General features: G+C 43.5%; 1 protein-coding gene across 1 annotated transcript in view; it reads right to left on the reverse strand.

Annotated features, from left to right (window-relative positions):
• Positions 1–8,065: 8,065 nt before the first annotated feature.
• The window catches only part of LOC124005871 (eukaryotic translation initiation factor 4 gamma 1-like), a 55,850-nt gene continuing 46,280 nt past the window's right edge, over positions 8,066–17,635 (reverse strand). The window contains 13 exon segments of the mRNA XM_046315501.1: positions 8,066–9,466; positions 9,703–9,843; positions 10,164–10,245; positions 10,496–10,639; positions 11,407–11,505; positions 11,668–11,749; positions 11,846–11,971; positions 12,151–12,323; positions 12,853–12,971; positions 13,061–13,296; positions 16,620–16,737; positions 16,818–16,941; positions 17,337–17,627. Coding sequence (XP_046171457.1) covers positions 9,282–9,466; positions 9,703–9,843; positions 10,164–10,245; positions 10,496–10,639; positions 11,407–11,505; positions 11,668–11,749; positions 11,846–11,971; positions 12,151–12,323; positions 12,853–12,971; positions 13,061–13,296; positions 16,620–16,737; positions 16,818–16,941; positions 17,337–17,627 — 1,920 coding nt within the window. The 3' untranslated portion in view covers positions 8,066–9,281.

Genomic DNA, 17,635 nt, shown 5'->3' on the forward strand with positions numbered 1-17,635 from the left:
ATACTGTACTCGATACCATCTACTGTATGCTGCTCTGTACCATCACTCATTCATATATCCTTATGTACATGTTCCTTATCCCCTTACACTGTGTATAAGACAGTAGTTTTGGAATTGTTAGTTAGATTACTTGTTGGTTATCACTGCATTGTCGGAACTAGAAGCACAAGCATTTCGCTACACTCGCATTAACATCTGCTAACCATGTGTATGTGACAAATAAAATTTGATTTGATTTGATTTGATTTGAATTGTGTGTGTAGCGGTTAACTCGCTCTCTTTTCCTGCTGTTCTGTGCGAGCGAACGGGAGAGCCGTATTTACGTGTACCAGATATTCTCACTCTGAAATAAACTGTCGCTTGTCGTACAATTTTACCACCTTGTCTGAATCGATCCTTGACCGGCTCGCCCTTCTACATATCCTTTTATCAACAGAAACTTGGTAGCAGGAGGATGGTTTAATAACGGTCCGGTCGAAGCGAGTTGATTTGGGTGTGAGAAGGAGAGTGACGGAAGGACGGTTCCAGGAAGACGGGTGAAAGAAATTCGGGGGAGGACAATAATTCTGCTCAACTCGGGAAACTGATCTAAAAGGTGCACCATAAACAAGGTAAGCAAAACCTGTTAAATCAAACTTTGCATATTGTCGTATAGTCTGTCTAAATTTTGATCAGTATTTCCGAGTAAGTATGAATTCTTGTGTAAATGTATAATTTGCTGACGAGTCAAAGAACAGTGAAGTGAACATATGTGGTACAAACCGGCGACGGCCGGGTGATTAAATCATTGATGAGATATCAGTAAGAGGATAGTTAATTACTATTCATTAAATCTGGCGCCGAGGGGATAAATTGTCATTTTGTCCAGCGACCCGGTCAGCACAGTCTGATAGCTTTCAATGATGAGGGATCACTTTTGAGGCCTGGATAGTTCCGATAGGGGTCAGTGAAATACTGATAGGGGTCGGACATGTGTAATTTTAGTTCCGATAGGGGTCAGTGAAATACTGATAGGGGTCGGACATGTGTAATTTTAGTTCCGATAGGGGTCAGTGAAATACTGATAGGGGTCGGACATGTGTAATTTTAGTTCCGATAGGAGTCAGTGAAATACTGATAGGGGTCGACATGTGTAATTTTAGTTCCGATAGGGGTCGGTGAAATACTGATAGGGGTCGGACATATGTAATAATTCTGATAGGGGTCAGAGTGATAACATGTATTTGTAACTGTTCTTATTAAAATGTAATGTGGTTGTAATCGTTTCCATTAAGATTGTTGATGGTTTGAGAGAGAGAGAGAGAGAGAGAACTCAAGAAGGGTTATTTGATAAATCTGAAACTTCTATGTTGTATGTAAGCTTTTATGTTGTCCGAAACTTCTGTTGTATGTAAAGTTCTATGTTGTATGTATCTATAACTTCTGTGTTAAATGTATAATCAGCAACAAAATGACTGATGTATAATTGAAATAAGATTTGAATATAACATTTAATATTGCGACTATATAGTCGAATAGATCCCTTGGTTGCGCGCTCCACAAAAGCTATACCAACCCAATCGTTTTTCTCGAACTGAATATACAAAGGAGAAGCTCTGAGATAAGGGAGAGTGCGAGCAATAGTGTCTCCTCGAATAAATCGTTGTTATTAACTAACGACGGGCTAAGTATATTCTAATTATATTCAAGTAGTCTGGTAAAATTCCGATTAAGGTACGATTAATTTCCGATTGAATTAAATTGAATTACGATTAAAACAAATTCACAATGGCGACCCCCAATACTCCAAAGCTGAAGTTTAATGAGTTCCTAGACCAAAAAATGGAATATAGATCAGGGGGAAAGGAACAATGGAAGCCTATAAAGAAAGTCTGGGAGGGATTGAAGTTAAAAATGGACACTTGGGCTATCGAAGAGACACGCAGGGTACAACTGAATATATATTTCAATTGGTCAAAATATACATATATATTTACTAAAACATACAATACATGACAAATGGTGACCCCGACGTGATCTGGTAAAAAGACATCGCTGGACATTGGTGTGCCAGCCGATTGGCCAGTACTGTCGTCGGACGGTGTGTCTCACAAATCCTGACCGGTCAACTAAAAAGGGTAAGCAGACACCTGTTGTGAAAAACTAAAGTTCTGCACATTGGAGTTATCCAAATTTAGTTTTGTGAGACACCTGTTTGATGTAAGTTACTAAATTTAAACTATTATGATGTGTGAGATTGGAAAATAGTTGAGAAAGTAATATCTCCATTGGCAACTGCAATTTTATTATTGATCAACCATACTTAATGGTGCATTGTGTATGGGATGTACTAGTATGCCTGGCTGGTAGGTGGTAACAGAGAACACTTACCACATGTATGAATGATGGGTAACGGGTGGCCACCAAAGCTTGAATGGATAGTCTGGGACTACATGTATGAGTGGTGAGTAACGAGTGATCACCAAAGTGCGAATAGAAAGTCATATGATGCGAACGTGATGTATTAGGCAGGGCCAAGTGTGAATGACGGATATTTAAATTGATTACTCGAACTTGAGACCGATTTAGCCTTCGGGAAAGGGTCTCTCTAAGGTCCTAACAAAGCATAAGTGTGTGTGAAGTACATTGGGTAGTGAAGTAAAGGTGATAATCCGGGGGACACTAGACTTCTTAATACCCTAGGGGACCCACAGTGCATAATTGAGTTCTTACTTTAGACCTAATTGGGGGCCGATTTAGCCGTAGGGAAAGGGTATCACTTGGGTTTCAGTAAAGGCATGGGTTGTTGGCAGTATTGTAGTGTACATGGAATATCGTTGGAAATGGAAAAGGTGTTGAGAACGCTGGAGTCCACTCTAGATTTAAATGAAGGCAGAGAGGGCAAGGAGTGGAGGAGACGGGGTGAGAAGCTGTACAGAGAATGGACAGAAGGTGGGGCTATTGCATCTCCTACTGGTCTGCTTGCTGGGGAGAATGAAGATTTGTGTGTGTCTGGTGTAAATTGAAGTTTACGGGCGTAAATGAAGATTTGTGAGACTCAAATCGTGTGCATGAAATACGTTTGATATTCAGTCGGGGACTAATATCGGTATGAATGAGGTGGGGACCAAGCGAGTGTGGTACATTAGGTATTTCAGTTGGAGCTGGTACCGGTGAGAATGTTGAAAAAGTCGCAGGCTTGCTGATGAGAGTCTAGGTACGGGGCGACGGGCATGGTCGATGTAAGACGGGAGTGGTGTTCTAACCAAGTGGTTTTCATTATGGGGAACAATGAAAGGCCCGCAGAGGGGATTGCAGGCTGAGGTTTTTATGTTAAAGGGACTGTGCACATTTAACACAATTGTGTGTGTGTCTAATGGCTGGGGATTTAAGAAGTATTTTTCGGGAGACAATTTGGAGAAACACGAATAAAACATGAAACACCGAGACAAATTATTTGAGTTTGAGGGGATTATCATAATTATTAGGTTTTGTTTTTGTAGTAAACGTTTGGGTTAAGGGGATTTTCACGTTCCCAGAGACATGGTATTTTACAGATAGGGGAAAAGGCAGACGGAGGGGCCCTCCCCCGCACTGCAGAGACCTTGAAAGTTGGAGAGAAGAGAGGAGAGGTTTTTCAAAGGGAGGGGGGGCCAGGACAGGCAAAGATAGCAGTTGCTGAGTGGAGACAGGGGAGAGAGTTGGACATGTGGAAAATGATGGGGGCGCTCCTACAGGATAATGTCAGAACATAAGGATACTATACTAATCTTACCTAAGTCATTATTTAGAGTAGGTAAGGTTGATACCTGGGCAGAGCCAGGTATCAAAAGGGGGATGGGTAAATTGTGGTCTAGGATAGGATGGGGACTATTGGATAAGAAACTAATAATTAAAAAAAATAAGAAACTAATAATTTAAAAAATGTAGCTAACAAATGGGCATAGAAGTTAAAGATATAATCAGATAAAACATATGAGAAATTGTTAACCAAGCCTGTATGTCCAGGATTTTATGCATTACAGGTGAACTACAGGTGAAGTCACTCAATCCAGTCCCAGAGGCTTGGGGACCATAGAAGACCCCTGGTGACAGCTAGCTGAAAGAGCTACCCAGATTCATATCGCACGGCGGAAGGGTAAGACACCTTTTCACTGTCGGACAATAAACAGAGTTTGGGAGAAGAACTGGAATTAACAGAATTCCGGGGGCCATCTCTCGAATGAAGTAACCCTCCCTGTCCTGTCACCCCTGTTTTTGTTCATAGAAGTGAAGATGTGTCTGGCTCTGGCTAAGTGATGTGTATTTTGTTCCAAAATGAACATAAGAGATCCCTAGATCTGGGTAGACAGGAAGTTAGAGTAGAGATTACATGATAACCGACTTCGGACTGTTCTAGGATTGGAGAAGAGGGTATCCTTATAGCATAGAGGATCCCACAAAGGTGGATAGGTTTTCCATGATATGGGGAAACCTGGGAGCAATGTTGAACTTTGTAAAGGTGATGAAATCCTACTAACCATAAAAAATATTAAGCTCTCTGATGCAGGCACTCACACCCTCGGACTACAAAGGACGAGGACAGACATGATGGGTGTGTTTTCTATTAAGGTACTGCCAAGACCAGAGGTAACCGGACACACTCCTCTACCACCACTGTGTTAAAAATACCATTCAGGTAATTAATGTTAGAGACTATTCGGCTATTGATCAATTAGGAACTGGGACTGGTTTTGATGGTAGGGACAATTTGTGGCTGTCTTATATGAGGTACACAGCTAAAACCCTGAGAAGAAAGGACTGCATTATTTGTAGTCATGCTAGACCTGTTCTGGCTACACACCCATTTGCTGTAGGAGAAGGAGAGGGGTGGTTGTGTATTCTGAGAAGTTTTTACCAGGTTAAGCCCAATTCAACCCGCTGTTCCTCTTTGAGCCTTGTGTTTCCTGCAGTACCTCCTCATCGGGCCTCTTGGGGTGTTGAGGCATATGGGGGCAATTACGAGTGCATCACGGGTACAAGTAATGGCATTGATTATGGGAGATTGCCTGAAGCTGATTGCAGTAGTAACATAACCATTAATTCCACTTGGCCAGTTACAGGCCTAAACCAAACTAGTGGTCTGGCTGATGTGTGGAGCCAAAAGAGTGCTGAGACCCATTCTTAGAGGAGAATGGCAAGGTACGTGTGGTCTGACCAGTGATAATTCCACTGACCATTGTTGATGTTGCTGCTGAACAGCTGCTGAGTTCTGTAACCAGGGGACCTGAAAACATTTCATCCCATGGGAGACATAGATGTAGTGCTCCATGGACAGAGGATGTAGTTGACATACACACTAACCTGTTGGGAGTGCCAGTGGGGATTCCTCATGAGTTTCAGGCCTTGGGTAGGAATGATGGACTCTGGCACTTACTACCTATTATGGGTCCAGCCATAGTGGATGCTAGACAGACTGCATGGATTAATTATATCTACTATAATCAACAGCGTTTGGTGAATTACTCCCGTGATGCACTCACTGGTATGTCTGAACAGCTTGAGGCCACATTTGGGGTTTCCAGACAGAATAGACTTGCCTTGGATATGCTTCTTGCCAGTCAGGGGGACGTCTGCAAGATGTTCGGTAAACAATGTTGCACGTATATTCCTAATAATACCAGTCCAGATGGTGGTATATCTAAGGCGGGCTTGATGCACTATCTGCTAAGATGAGGTCCACGGGGGGGGGGGGGGGGGGTATGGTGGTTACTGGGTTTCTGACCCTAATTCTTGTATTATTTGTTATTGATGTGATGTGCTGCTTGCATCATACTGTGTTTTAAGAAGTCTGTTACAGATGTGATGAAGGCTTCAGGGAGGATGGGACTGACTGAGGATGACACATGGTATGCTGTGGGTGAGGTAGTAGAATACATTTTACACCACCACAGTTCCTTGTTATACATTTTTATGATAGGTTTTCTTTCCAGTATGTTTGTTCTCCCTGTTGTGAAGGTTTAGAGTCCCTGGGTGGCAATGAGCCCACCTGGTACAGGATAGGAGTAGCTGAGAGGACCAGATGGTTTCTAATAATTCTTTACTCTGTTTTCCATGACCAAAGTTTTATCCTACATCTTACATGTCAATAACAATAAAGTTTTATCCTGTTTTTGATAAGTGACACCCTTGTGTGTGAAAAAGGGGGAAACAAAAGCATACAACAAAGGCATATATCACTTGTTATTAATAATAAACTTTTTATTATTTTCATGAAATGCTATGACTGCTGAAATAAAGGATAATGAGTGACACCCTAGCGGGTGTCAAAAGGGGGACTTAAATTTCACACTATTTTCTTTTGTTCTGTTTTTGAATGAGCTGTTCTCTTTTGACATGAAGGTAGTTTAAACTTTGTAACTGTTATATGATTCATTGCTGAATTTTTGTTCACACCCTTGGGGTTATTTTACATTATAGCCATTACCATATATAAGATTGAATATTATCTGCTGTTGCCTTGTGTGGATGTATGTATGTGTTATGCTACCTAGCTGATTTGAAACATTGTTAAAAGTATCAGGGCCATGGAACTTTCTCATGCTGGAAAAATACAGAAGGGAGGGAACATTCAGAGCGGGGTGTTGTGAGAACAAGCTGTCTTTTTGTTAGATAACAGGAGCCAGTTGCGAGATAACGGTATGGAGCATGAGACCCATCTTTCAGTTTTGCAGCCATTTTAGGAGGGGGATCCAGTTGCTTTTATTGATTAAGCTTCTCCATTGTATGTCGTGTCCCATCTGGGATGGGAAGAGGGGGAAATTATTTTTCTTTGTGGGCCATTTCCGTATAGACTTACCTAGTATAGGCTATTTTTCCTTTTTGGATTATGTTTTCGTTTTTGCTTGGAGTAATGTATCTGGACTATATCACATCTCTTAGGAGATGTGAAGAGAGGGAATCACAACTTTTTCCTGCTGGGAAAAAGTTGGCTTATGTGGACAATCATTTTACTTTTATTTTGAGCTGTTCTCCGCTCTGTTAAATGAGGGTTGTAAGTTCCTAGGTGGCTGGTAGCCAACTTAGTACATAATGGGATTGAATGGAGAACATGATGGTAATACATATATATCTATTTCTGTTTAATACCGTGCCTTATTTCATAGTCCCTTTGGGAGAAGTTTCTCTTTGTGTCTGGATCTAGTTAGGTTGTGTCACGTCTCTGGTGAGACGTGAAGAGAGGGTTTTGTAAAGAATTGCTATTTCTTATGCAAGTGACCAGCCTACTGCTAAATACATGGCTACAACTCACAGTAAAGCCTGTGGGGTCCCCTACAGGATAGCTCCCACATTACACACATAATCTCCCTTTTAGCCGAACACTGTGTGCCCGAAGAGGATTCTACGATGACGAACAGACAACTGAGCCAATGGCGGAAGACTACAGCCTGAATTGATCCTTGACCGGCTCGCCCTTCTACATATCCTTTTATCAACACTCCCAATCATGGCTGGTTGTGATACAGCCTTGAATTGAACCAGGGTCTATAGTGAAGCCTCTAGCACAGAAATGCAGTGCCTTAGACATTCCATTACTAACTAGGGTATGAGAGTGCTTACATCTTGGCTTTTTGTAAATGATTGTTTAGTGAACCTACATCTCAAAACCCCTACTTAACAATTACATTCAAAACTACAGCCCCATCCCATTAACCAGGTCCTTCTCTCAGCCCCCCCCACAAAAATAAAAAAAATATTTACAAAATAAAAACCCAGGCTCCTTTTCAGTGGTGGGCTGAGCCCCATCAACACAGATGGAACTTCTGCACAAAAGAGAACGGTCAGAATACACAATTCCTTAGATCGGAGAACTTCAGAAGCGGAGACAATGAAAACGCAAATACAGTTTCTCAGCGGTGGTGCCGCATTCTCGTATATAAATTGTGTAAGTCTCAGCCAATGCCCAGTCAGCTAACTCATTCCACAAGACAATTAAGTACAACAGAGGCTTTGTTTCTTTGTATGGGGCAACCAAGTGAGGACATGTTGGGGCAAAACGTTTTGAAATCTTCCCCTCTCTGGATACACAGAAATATCCTCCTCGGTGTTCTTATTTGCAATGGTCTTTATTATCTTTTCCAGTTTCGGATATGAAAAGGATGCATTCATTTTCTTAATTAAATACTTCATAAAGTAAATCAAAAGTGTATTTACAAAATATTCAATTAAGTTGCAATCAATGACTTCAGGTGGATAATTACAAGCACCTTCTGCTAACAGAGAAAAATATAAATACATAGAACTGCCAGTTTCTGAAAAAAAAATACATGGCTTGACAATAGCACTTCCTTTTTTGAAAAATAAAAACCAAAACTCCTGAAATGCATTTCCACTAGGCCTTAGGATACGTACTGTGAACATTCTTTATCTTCTTGAAATTATTTTTTAAAGTTGATTTCTATATATACACACCTTTCAAGTTTTAAATTATGATTTTCTCTTTATAAAAATCCCTATCCTTGCAAGGCCGTTCTCCCTTTCCAAACCCCCAGTCTAGGAGAAGAGGACAAATGGGGGTTGGCCGGCATGGCCATAAGGAAGCATTGTGACCCCCAGCAGCAAAATGTCCTTGTCCAACCCCCCCCACCCCCAAGTCCCTCATCACCAATCCCAGGCCTTCCAGAGTCCATAGACATGACATTCAAAGGAGTCTCACAAAGACTGACTGGAACGTCCAAAGACCGTGAGCTCCAGAATGTCCACTTTTCTTTATATATATCTTTATATTTATATAAAAGAAACACTCCAATCAAAAAGAGCTAATTCGCTGACAGTCATATAGAATCATACATATGACATGGCCATCATGCCTCATTCAACACAATATATGACGTAATCAAATATATATATGAACAGCCTTTATTAGTTCGTCATCTGTTGGGGATTTTGTTTTATTGTTTTGCTAAACATCATGAAGTGTTGCTACGGCAACGTGACGCCTTTAAAACAAGGGCTAAAACCTCAAAACCCTGAAGTAAACAGCCATCCCTACCGCTTGTTGTAAAGCTTATTATTCTCTCGCAATTAGTTTCTCAATTTAGTTCAAAGACATTCGGCAGCGCAAAAGAAAGAAAATAAAAGGGTTGCATGTTTCGATATGTAGTAGAATCTCCCAGCTGATTATTTCCCTCGCTTTTACTTAATTTTTTAATGCAGAAGGATTTTATTGATTCTAACAGCTCCATGCTCCTGAATAATTATCGACAGCATGTTGTCTTTTCTCCAAGTCCTCCCAGAGTCCAGGGGGCACCGGTGAACAGGTCCTAGCTGTTGTCAGACTCCTCGTCCTCGGCCTCACGGAGCCAGGTAAAGAAGGCAGTGACTGACTTCAGGGCCACACCCTTGCCCTGCATCTCAGCGGGGTCCTTGCTGGACTCCCACTTGTAGAAGGCCTCCTCTTTGATCACATCTTCATCGTACAGCGTGTCAAAGAACATCCGCAGCAGGTCTACAAGGAAAGAGGAAGAGAGCATGTCAACAATGGAAGAGAAAGGATTTCAATACACAATGTACACACAAGACAAATTGGTCAACCACACCCCTCTGTCAAATAACCCCTATGGAAAAAAGATAAAGGCTAACATAGGGAGACAAACACAAGACAAATCTGAGAGTCTTCATGTAAAAAACTGCCAAAGAGATGTAGAGAGGAGAGTGACTGAAGTCATTCTATATCTCACTCACTGGCAGGCTGCTCCATCTCCACCATGAGGGCCTGCAAGGCGTAGAGAGCCTGCAGCTCCTTCTGCTCATCCTTCAGGTACTTGTGGAGCAGCTTGGCCCTCCGGGTGATCACCTTCGCATCCAACTTGTAAGGGTTCTCACCTGGGGGCAGAGATGGAGGGGTCAAAAACTATCTTTGCTAATTTTTATATTTTAAATATTAGTCCACTATGTTTGCATGTCAGCAGTCATGTTTTCAAGATATTGGACTTTCAAAAAGCAAAGTGTCACCGGCCACAACATCACGGGGATGCGTTTGAAGTGATCTGAACCACAATGTGCTGTGTTGGATATATTCCTTCTACCTTGTCCTTTCCAGCAACGGTACGGCCCTGCTAAGTTCTGTGAAAGGGGTATTCGAGTGGAGGAGTCCTGATAGTGTTGGATTGAGAGGTGGTAGCAATAAAGATAGGGAAACTCACACAGGATGGCCGACTGGCAGATGGCTGTCATGACTGCTCTGACAAACACGTTGGAGGATATCTGTGTCTCGTCCAGGTTAGCCTAAAGAGGGAAGGCACAGTCACAACACATATCAGTGGGGTTGAGCAGTGGAATATACAGTAGGGACTAATGCAACTAATATATATATATATATATATATATATATATATATATATATATATATATTCCTTTTGCAGTAGATATATAAATAAATAAATAAAAATAGTCTATTGGTAAAACTACTGCAAAAGGAACCAATAGCAAAGCGAAATATTAATTGGGTGATGGGACACTCCCACTCACATCATACCTCGACCCAATCGCAGAGCCTCTGGTTGTCAGCCTTGTCCTGTATGAGTCTATCCAGCTGTTTGTTCAGCTCCTCTGAGCTCAGCTTTTTCTTACTGCTCTTCTCATCATCTCCTCCTCCTCCTCCCAGGGTGAACTCCACATTCTGCATTCAGAGGGAACACACAGCAAGAGAGTGAAACTTCCCATCATTACTGTTAAGGGCTATCCAGACAGGAGGCGATGGGGCGGAGCAAAGTTAGCCAAAATAGAGCAGATTCCTATTTTCTCCACCTCGGCTGAGCGGCTTTCACGTGCACAAGCACCGCAGATCACCAGGCCTAGAATAACGTTGCCTGCCTAGCTCCATTGAAAATGAATGGGCAACTCTGCTGCCGCTTCCTGTCTGGAAAGCCCTCAAAGCACTTCGGGAAACTGTGGATGCAAGTAAGACGAACACATTTGATTGATCTAAAGGTAGACTCAGCCATATGACGTAGATGCAGAAAATAAACAGGATAGTGGGTAAATGTTTCGCAACTACTAAGTGTTAAAGCGCGACTTCCCAGCTGTTTTGGTCCCCTGCCTATAATTCCCAGCTGTTTTGGTCCCCTGGCTATAATTCCCAGCTGTTTTGGTCCCCTGGCTATAATTCCCAGCTGTTTTGGTCCCCTGGCTATAATTCCCAGCTGTTTTGGTCCCCTGGCTATAATTCCCAGCTGTTTTGGTCTCCTGGCTATAATTCCCAGCTGTTTTGGTCCACTGGCTCAGATGCACAGATACTGTGACTGTGTGAGAGCGAAGTTATTTTGCTGAGTCTACCTTTAATAATTGACTATACTTTCATATTTGTCTCTCAGTGCAGTTTAAGGTCAATACTAAATGGTGCAGCTCCTTTCAATCCTTACAGGGTCATGATCTCTGACCGCTTACTTTTTCTGTCACAAACTTGTTGACGTCCTCGTCCTCAGGCAGAAAGTCTTTCCAGCTAAGCCCCGCCTCCCTCCACATGGCACCTGCCTTTTTATGGCTCTGAGGTAGACAGATACAAGTGGTTCCATTTCAAACACTTTGGATCCACAAACATGACATTTGCATTGGATTCAAACATCAAAGGTCATCTAGATGCCTGGATGGATAGTTATGAAAACAAAGCACAATCTCCTTTACAGGTTGGGTAGTGAGAGAACGTACCATTCCTCTGCAGAGTAGGGTGAGGATCTGGGCCAGCAGAACTCCAGCCGTCCCCTGAGGAACCAGGGGCTTGGATATCTCCCTGCAGAGTGATCAATTCAATTCTTAATATAGAGGATTATGACTGATTGAATAGAGTTATTATTAGTAGAGGCCTAGAATGAAGCCTGGGACTGACTTGAAGAGCGGTCCCATGGGGATGCCTCCTTCATGGAGCATAGGTGTGATGAGCTCAGCCAGGTAGAGCCAGATGTGGGGGATGTCTATGGCCATGTCCTCCGCCACCTCCAGTATCTCCTGAAGCCTGTTGACACACACACACACACTCAAAATCAATCCCTCAGATTTATCAGATAACTTTTTTATTTTCGAGATAAATTGTAATATATTAGTGGTCCACTTCCACCCTTTTCACAATTTCAATGTTTCACAAGTCATTGGTATGCAGTGCTGTTTCACAGGTAGAAAACTGAGGTGACTGACCCTCTGTAGTACTGCTCTGTGGGCAGGGTGCCTGCCTTGTACAGCTGGTGCAGTAGCAGGCCGGTGCGTTCTCTGGCGATGGGGCTGCGCTCCAGAGTAGACTCCAGACCGCTCCGTACAAACACAAAGAGCAGCCGGGTGCTGTTCATCTCCACTACACACTGCAGCGCCTCCTATAGCGCCAGAGGGGAAACAAACAGGATTAAAAAGGTCAGTTTTACTCCTCTAAAGTAGGGCCGTGTTTCAGTAAAAAAAGGTGAAACAGTTTGTTGTATATCATTTACATGGAAAGCCATGTTCCATAACACCATGTTGCCAACTAGCTACAGTATGTATCATTAAACTGTGTGTCGTTGATGTGTAGGTTCACCAATGATCTGCATGGGTATAAGTGTGATGTACCTTCATGTTGTTGATGTGTAGGTCTCACCAATGATCTGCATGGGTATAAGTGTGATGTACCTTCATGTCGTTGATGTGTAGGTCTCACCAGTGATCTGCATGGGTATAAGTGTGATGTACCTTCATGTCGTTGATGTGTAGGTCTCACCAGTGATCTGCATGGGTATAAGTGTGATGTACCTTCATGTCGTTGATGTGTAGGTCTCACCAGTGATCTGCATGGGTATAAGTGTGATGTACCTTCATGTCGTTGATGTGTAGGTCTCACCAGTGATCTGCATGGGTATAAGTGTGATGTACCTTCATGTCGTTGATGTGTAGGTACTCCTCTATGATAGCTGTGGCCTTCTTCTCCAGCTCGTCTTCCCTCAAGGAAGGTTTGGTCTGGGCAGGAGGTGTTGCAGCAGCTTCCCTCTTCACTGTGGCCCAAACAGAGAGAGAATGTCACACAGAAGTTACTCTCAAAATGTCTGCCTAAGAAATCCTTGCCTGACAAAGTTATTCGTACCATTCTCTTTGCTCCTAGCTCGGTCTCTGGTGCCCCGGTCGTCGGTCATGCTGGCAACGCGGCGTATGGGATCAGAAGGGCCGCGGTGCTCCTTCTCTCTGCTGTGCTCCTCAGTCTCCCTACTAAAGCTCCGCTTGGTGAGCGGGTTCCTGTCGTCCCGCCGGCCAAAGCGGTCGTTGCTGCCACGGTCAAGACGCTCAAATTTGTCACTGCCACGGTCCCGGCTCGAGCTGTTCCTGTTTGTGTTTAGGGGGGTAGACGCAAAGAGTCACAAGACCTTGATTCATATGAACCAATCATAAGCATTCTGCCCTGTGGTGATGGTCCAATTAAGTGATAATGCCCGAGAAGCCGGTGTTCGGAGTGTGTGAGTATATATATAAAAACACACACATATGTATATACACATACACGTACACATACGTATAGATACACACGTGTGTGTATCTATACACACAAATATACATCTATACACACAAATATACATCTATACACACACAGACATGTATACATACCCATACACACACACACACACAAATACGTATACACACACAGACACACACACACACACACACACACACGTATGTATAGAGAAACATGTATATGTATATATAGACACATACATATACACCCACACATATGTATGTATAGAGACACATGTATATACACAGATGTATACACACACACTACTCAAAAAAATAAAGGGAACACTTAAACACAATGTAACTCCAAGTCAAATCACACTTCTGTGAAATCAAACTGTCCACTTCGGAAGCAACACTGATTGACAATACATTTCACATGCTGTTGTGCAAATGGAATAGACAACAGGTGGAAATTATAGGCAATTAGCAAGACACCCCCAATAAAGGAGTGGTTCTGCAGGTGATAGCCACAGACCACTTCTCAGTTCCTATGCTTCCAGGCTGATGTTTTGGTCACTTTTGAATGCTGGCGGTGTTTTCACTCTAGTGGTAGCATGAGACAGAGTCTACAACCCACACAAGTGGCTCAGGTAGTGTAGCTCATCCAGGATGGCACATCAACGCGAGCTGTGGCAAGAAGGTTTGCTGTGTCTGTCAGCGTAGTGTCCAGAGCATGGAGGCGCTACCAGGAGACAGGTCAGTACATCAGGAGATGTGGAGGAGGCCGTAGGAGGGCAACAACCCAGCAGCAGGACCGCTACCTCTGCCTTTGTGCAAGGAGGAGCACTGCCAGAGCCCTGCAAAATGACCTCCAGCAGGCCACAAATGTGCATATGTCTGCTCAAACGGTCAGAAACAGACTCCATGAGGGTGGTATGAGGGCCAGGAAGCATAGGAATTGAGAAGTGGTCGGTGGTCACCACCTGCAGAACCACTCCTTTATTTTCATCATAGGTACACTTCAACTATGACAGACAAAATGAGGGGGAAAAAATCCAGAAAAATCACATTGTAGGATTTTTTAAATGAATTTATTTGCAAATTATGGTGGAAAACAAGTATTTGGTCAATATCAAAAGTTTCTCTCAATACTTTGTTATATACCCTTTGTTGGCAATGACAGAGGTCAAGTGTCTTCACAAGGTTTTCACACACTGTTGCTAGTATTTTGGCCCATTCCTCCATGCAGATCTCCTGTAGAGCAGTGATGTTTTGGGGCTGTTGCTGGGCAACACAGACTTTCAACTCCCTCCAAAGATGTTCTATCGGGTTGAGATCTGGAGACTGGTTAGGCCACTCCAGGACCTTGAAATGGTTCTTTCGAAGCCACTCCTTCATTGCCTGGACGGTGTGTTTGGGATCATTGTCGTAGTGAAAGACCCAGCCACGTTTCATCTTCAATGCCCTTGCTGATTGAAGGAGGTTCTCACTCAAAATCTCATGATACATGGCCCCATTCATTATTTCCTTTACACGGATCAGTAGTCCTGGTCCCTTTGCAGAAAAACAGCTCCAAAGCATGATGTTTCCACCCCCATGCTTCACAGTAGGTATGGTGTTCTTTGGATGCAACTCAGAATCCTTTGTCCTCCAAACACGACGAGTTGAGTTTACCAAGAAGTTCTATTTTGGTTTCATCTGACCATATGACATTCTCCCAATCTTCTTCTGGATCATCCAAATGCTTTCTAGCAAACTTCAGACGGGCCTGGACATGTACTGGCTTAAGCAGGGGGACACGTCTGGCACTGCAGGATTTGAGTCCCTGGCGGCGTAGGGTGTTACTGATGGTAGGCTTTGTTACTTTGGTCCCAGGTATCTGCAGGTCATTCACTAGGTCCCCCCGTGTGGTTCTGGGATTTTTGCTCACTGTTCTTGTGATCATTTTGACCCAACAGGGTGAGATCTTGCGTGGAGCCCCAGATCGAGGGAGATTATCAGTGGTCTTGTATGTCTCATATTTCCTAATTATTTCTCCCACAGTTTATTTCTTCAAACCAAGCTGCTTACCTATTGCAGATTCAGTCTTCCCAGCCTGGTGCAAGTCTACAATTTTGTTTTTGGTGTCCTTTGACAGCTCTTTGGTCTTGGCCATAGTGGAGTTTGGAGTGTGACTGTTTGAGTTTGTGGACAGGTGTCTTTTATACTGATAACAAGTTCAAACAAGTGCCATTAATACAGGTAATGAGTGGAGGACAGAGGAGCCTCTTAAAAGAAGAAGTTAAAGGTCTGTGAGAGCCAGAAATATTGCTTGTTCGTAGGTGACCAAATACTTATTTTCCACCATAATTTGCAAATAAATTCATTAAAAATCCTACAAATGTGATTTTCTGGAATTTTTTTTCTCATTTTGTCTGTCATCATTGAAGTGAACCTATGATGAAAATTACAGGCCTCATCTTTTTAAGTGGGAGAACTTGCACAATTGGTGGCTGACTAAATACTTTTTTGCCCCACTATACACACACACACACGCGCCGAGGACCAGCAAACCGTGACAATATATCCTCCAAACAGCGGCTTTGAGGGCATTATAACTTTTATACAACGGGTTACCAACATATTCAAATAATGATTGACATATTGTCATTAACTTTATTTTGATTAATTTATTCATACCATTTCATCCTTCCACAAGATATATTCCCGACACAAATCTAGGGTTGCTAAAGACGCGGCCCATTCGTTCAGTATTTTTGTTCTGTATCTATGGACACGACCCAGTCATTCGTTCTAAATGTTCCATTGCCATGCTGGCTGGCAACATTCTTATCCCTTACTTGCTAGCTAGCCATCTACGGCTAACTTACTCTCATGTCAAAAAGTGCAGCCAGAATAAAATGTGAGATAATGTCTAGATAAGTTTTATAGTGGAGATTACTTGGCTGGGCTGATAAGACAGTGGATTGCGCAGTCAGATGGAACAGAGTAAATAGGCATTTTAACGTCGTAGATTTACCCGGTGGCAACTTGTGGAATAGACACAGGCTGGAATGCGGTTTTAACCAATCAGCACTAGACCCACCCATTGTATATATTAAAATCAGTAACTCTGACACATAGCTCTTTCTATCTGGGAGGTTTTCTATGTAAAGGACAGGTGTAGTCTGTTGCACCGGCTCAGTGGTGCTGACCTTAGAGGAACTCTTCTGTCCGAGTCCTGTGAGGAACCTGAGGAGGAGGGCTGCTGTGGCTGCAGGGCTGAGAACCTGTTAAGGGTGCTGGTGGCTGGGCGGCCTCCTGACTCTGGGGCTATGAACACAAACACAGTTTGTTTTAAAATAGTCAGAGTAGATTTTTTCGGTGGTGCGTGTATTGGTAAGAGGACTTACTGGCTTCCCCGGCGGGTTTGGCTCCGGTGGTGCCACCACTGCTGCCCTTGCCCCAACTGCCCCACATGCCCTTACCCCCGAGCTGGGGCGCCAGCAGCTGGTTGTTGAAGTCCAAAGCCCCAGGCTGCAGAGACAGAGAGGTTAGAAACGTTACTGTTGAGGAAAGAAACTAGCAGAATTGTTGGAGGCAAAACATCTTGAGATCTGAGAAAGGTCTGAGGTTTCAAGTTACATAAGTAAGAAGTTTGGAGGAGTCAGGAATGGTAGGGTCATAACTCTAAATGGAGGTTAAAGGTTAAGAAGTGTGTGCCATACGACAGAGGGAGTGGGTTTGGGGTTTCAGTTCAACAGATCAGAAGAGTTGGGAATGGTTGGGATGATAGAACTTCCCACGGGGTTGAAGGTTAAGGAGGTGAAGGTTAAGGAGGTGGGTGCTAGACTGCAAGTGGAGGGTGTTTCAGTCCTGAGTATGGGTCCACGATATGTGGCTGAGAATCCACAGCATGATGTATCACTGACCTTAGTGATCTTGCTGAGTCGGCTGGTGTCGATGGGTCTGCTCTTGGTTGAGATGGGAACGGTGTTCCAGCCCTCGTCCTGGGGCTGACTCCTCTGGCCCGACTGGGGGTGTTGGCCTCCGCGGTTCCCCTGATCTCTACCTCCTCCACCACCACGTCCTCCTCGGGTGTTCTGGTTGAGGAGTTGCTGCTGCACCTTGAGAACCTCCCTGTGCTCCTCCAGCTCTGCCTCCTTGTGGATCTGGTCTATGGTCTTGGGGCCCTGATCTCCTCTCCTGGGGACCCACGTATTCTGAGAGG

Source organism: Oncorhynchus gorbuscha, linkage group LG19 (assembly GCF_021184085.1).
Source record: "Oncorhynchus gorbuscha isolate QuinsamMale2020 ecotype Even-year linkage group LG19, OgorEven_v1.0, whole genome shotgun sequence".
Lineage (NCBI taxonomy): Eukaryota > Metazoa > Chordata > Actinopteri > Salmoniformes > Salmonidae > Oncorhynchus > Oncorhynchus gorbuscha.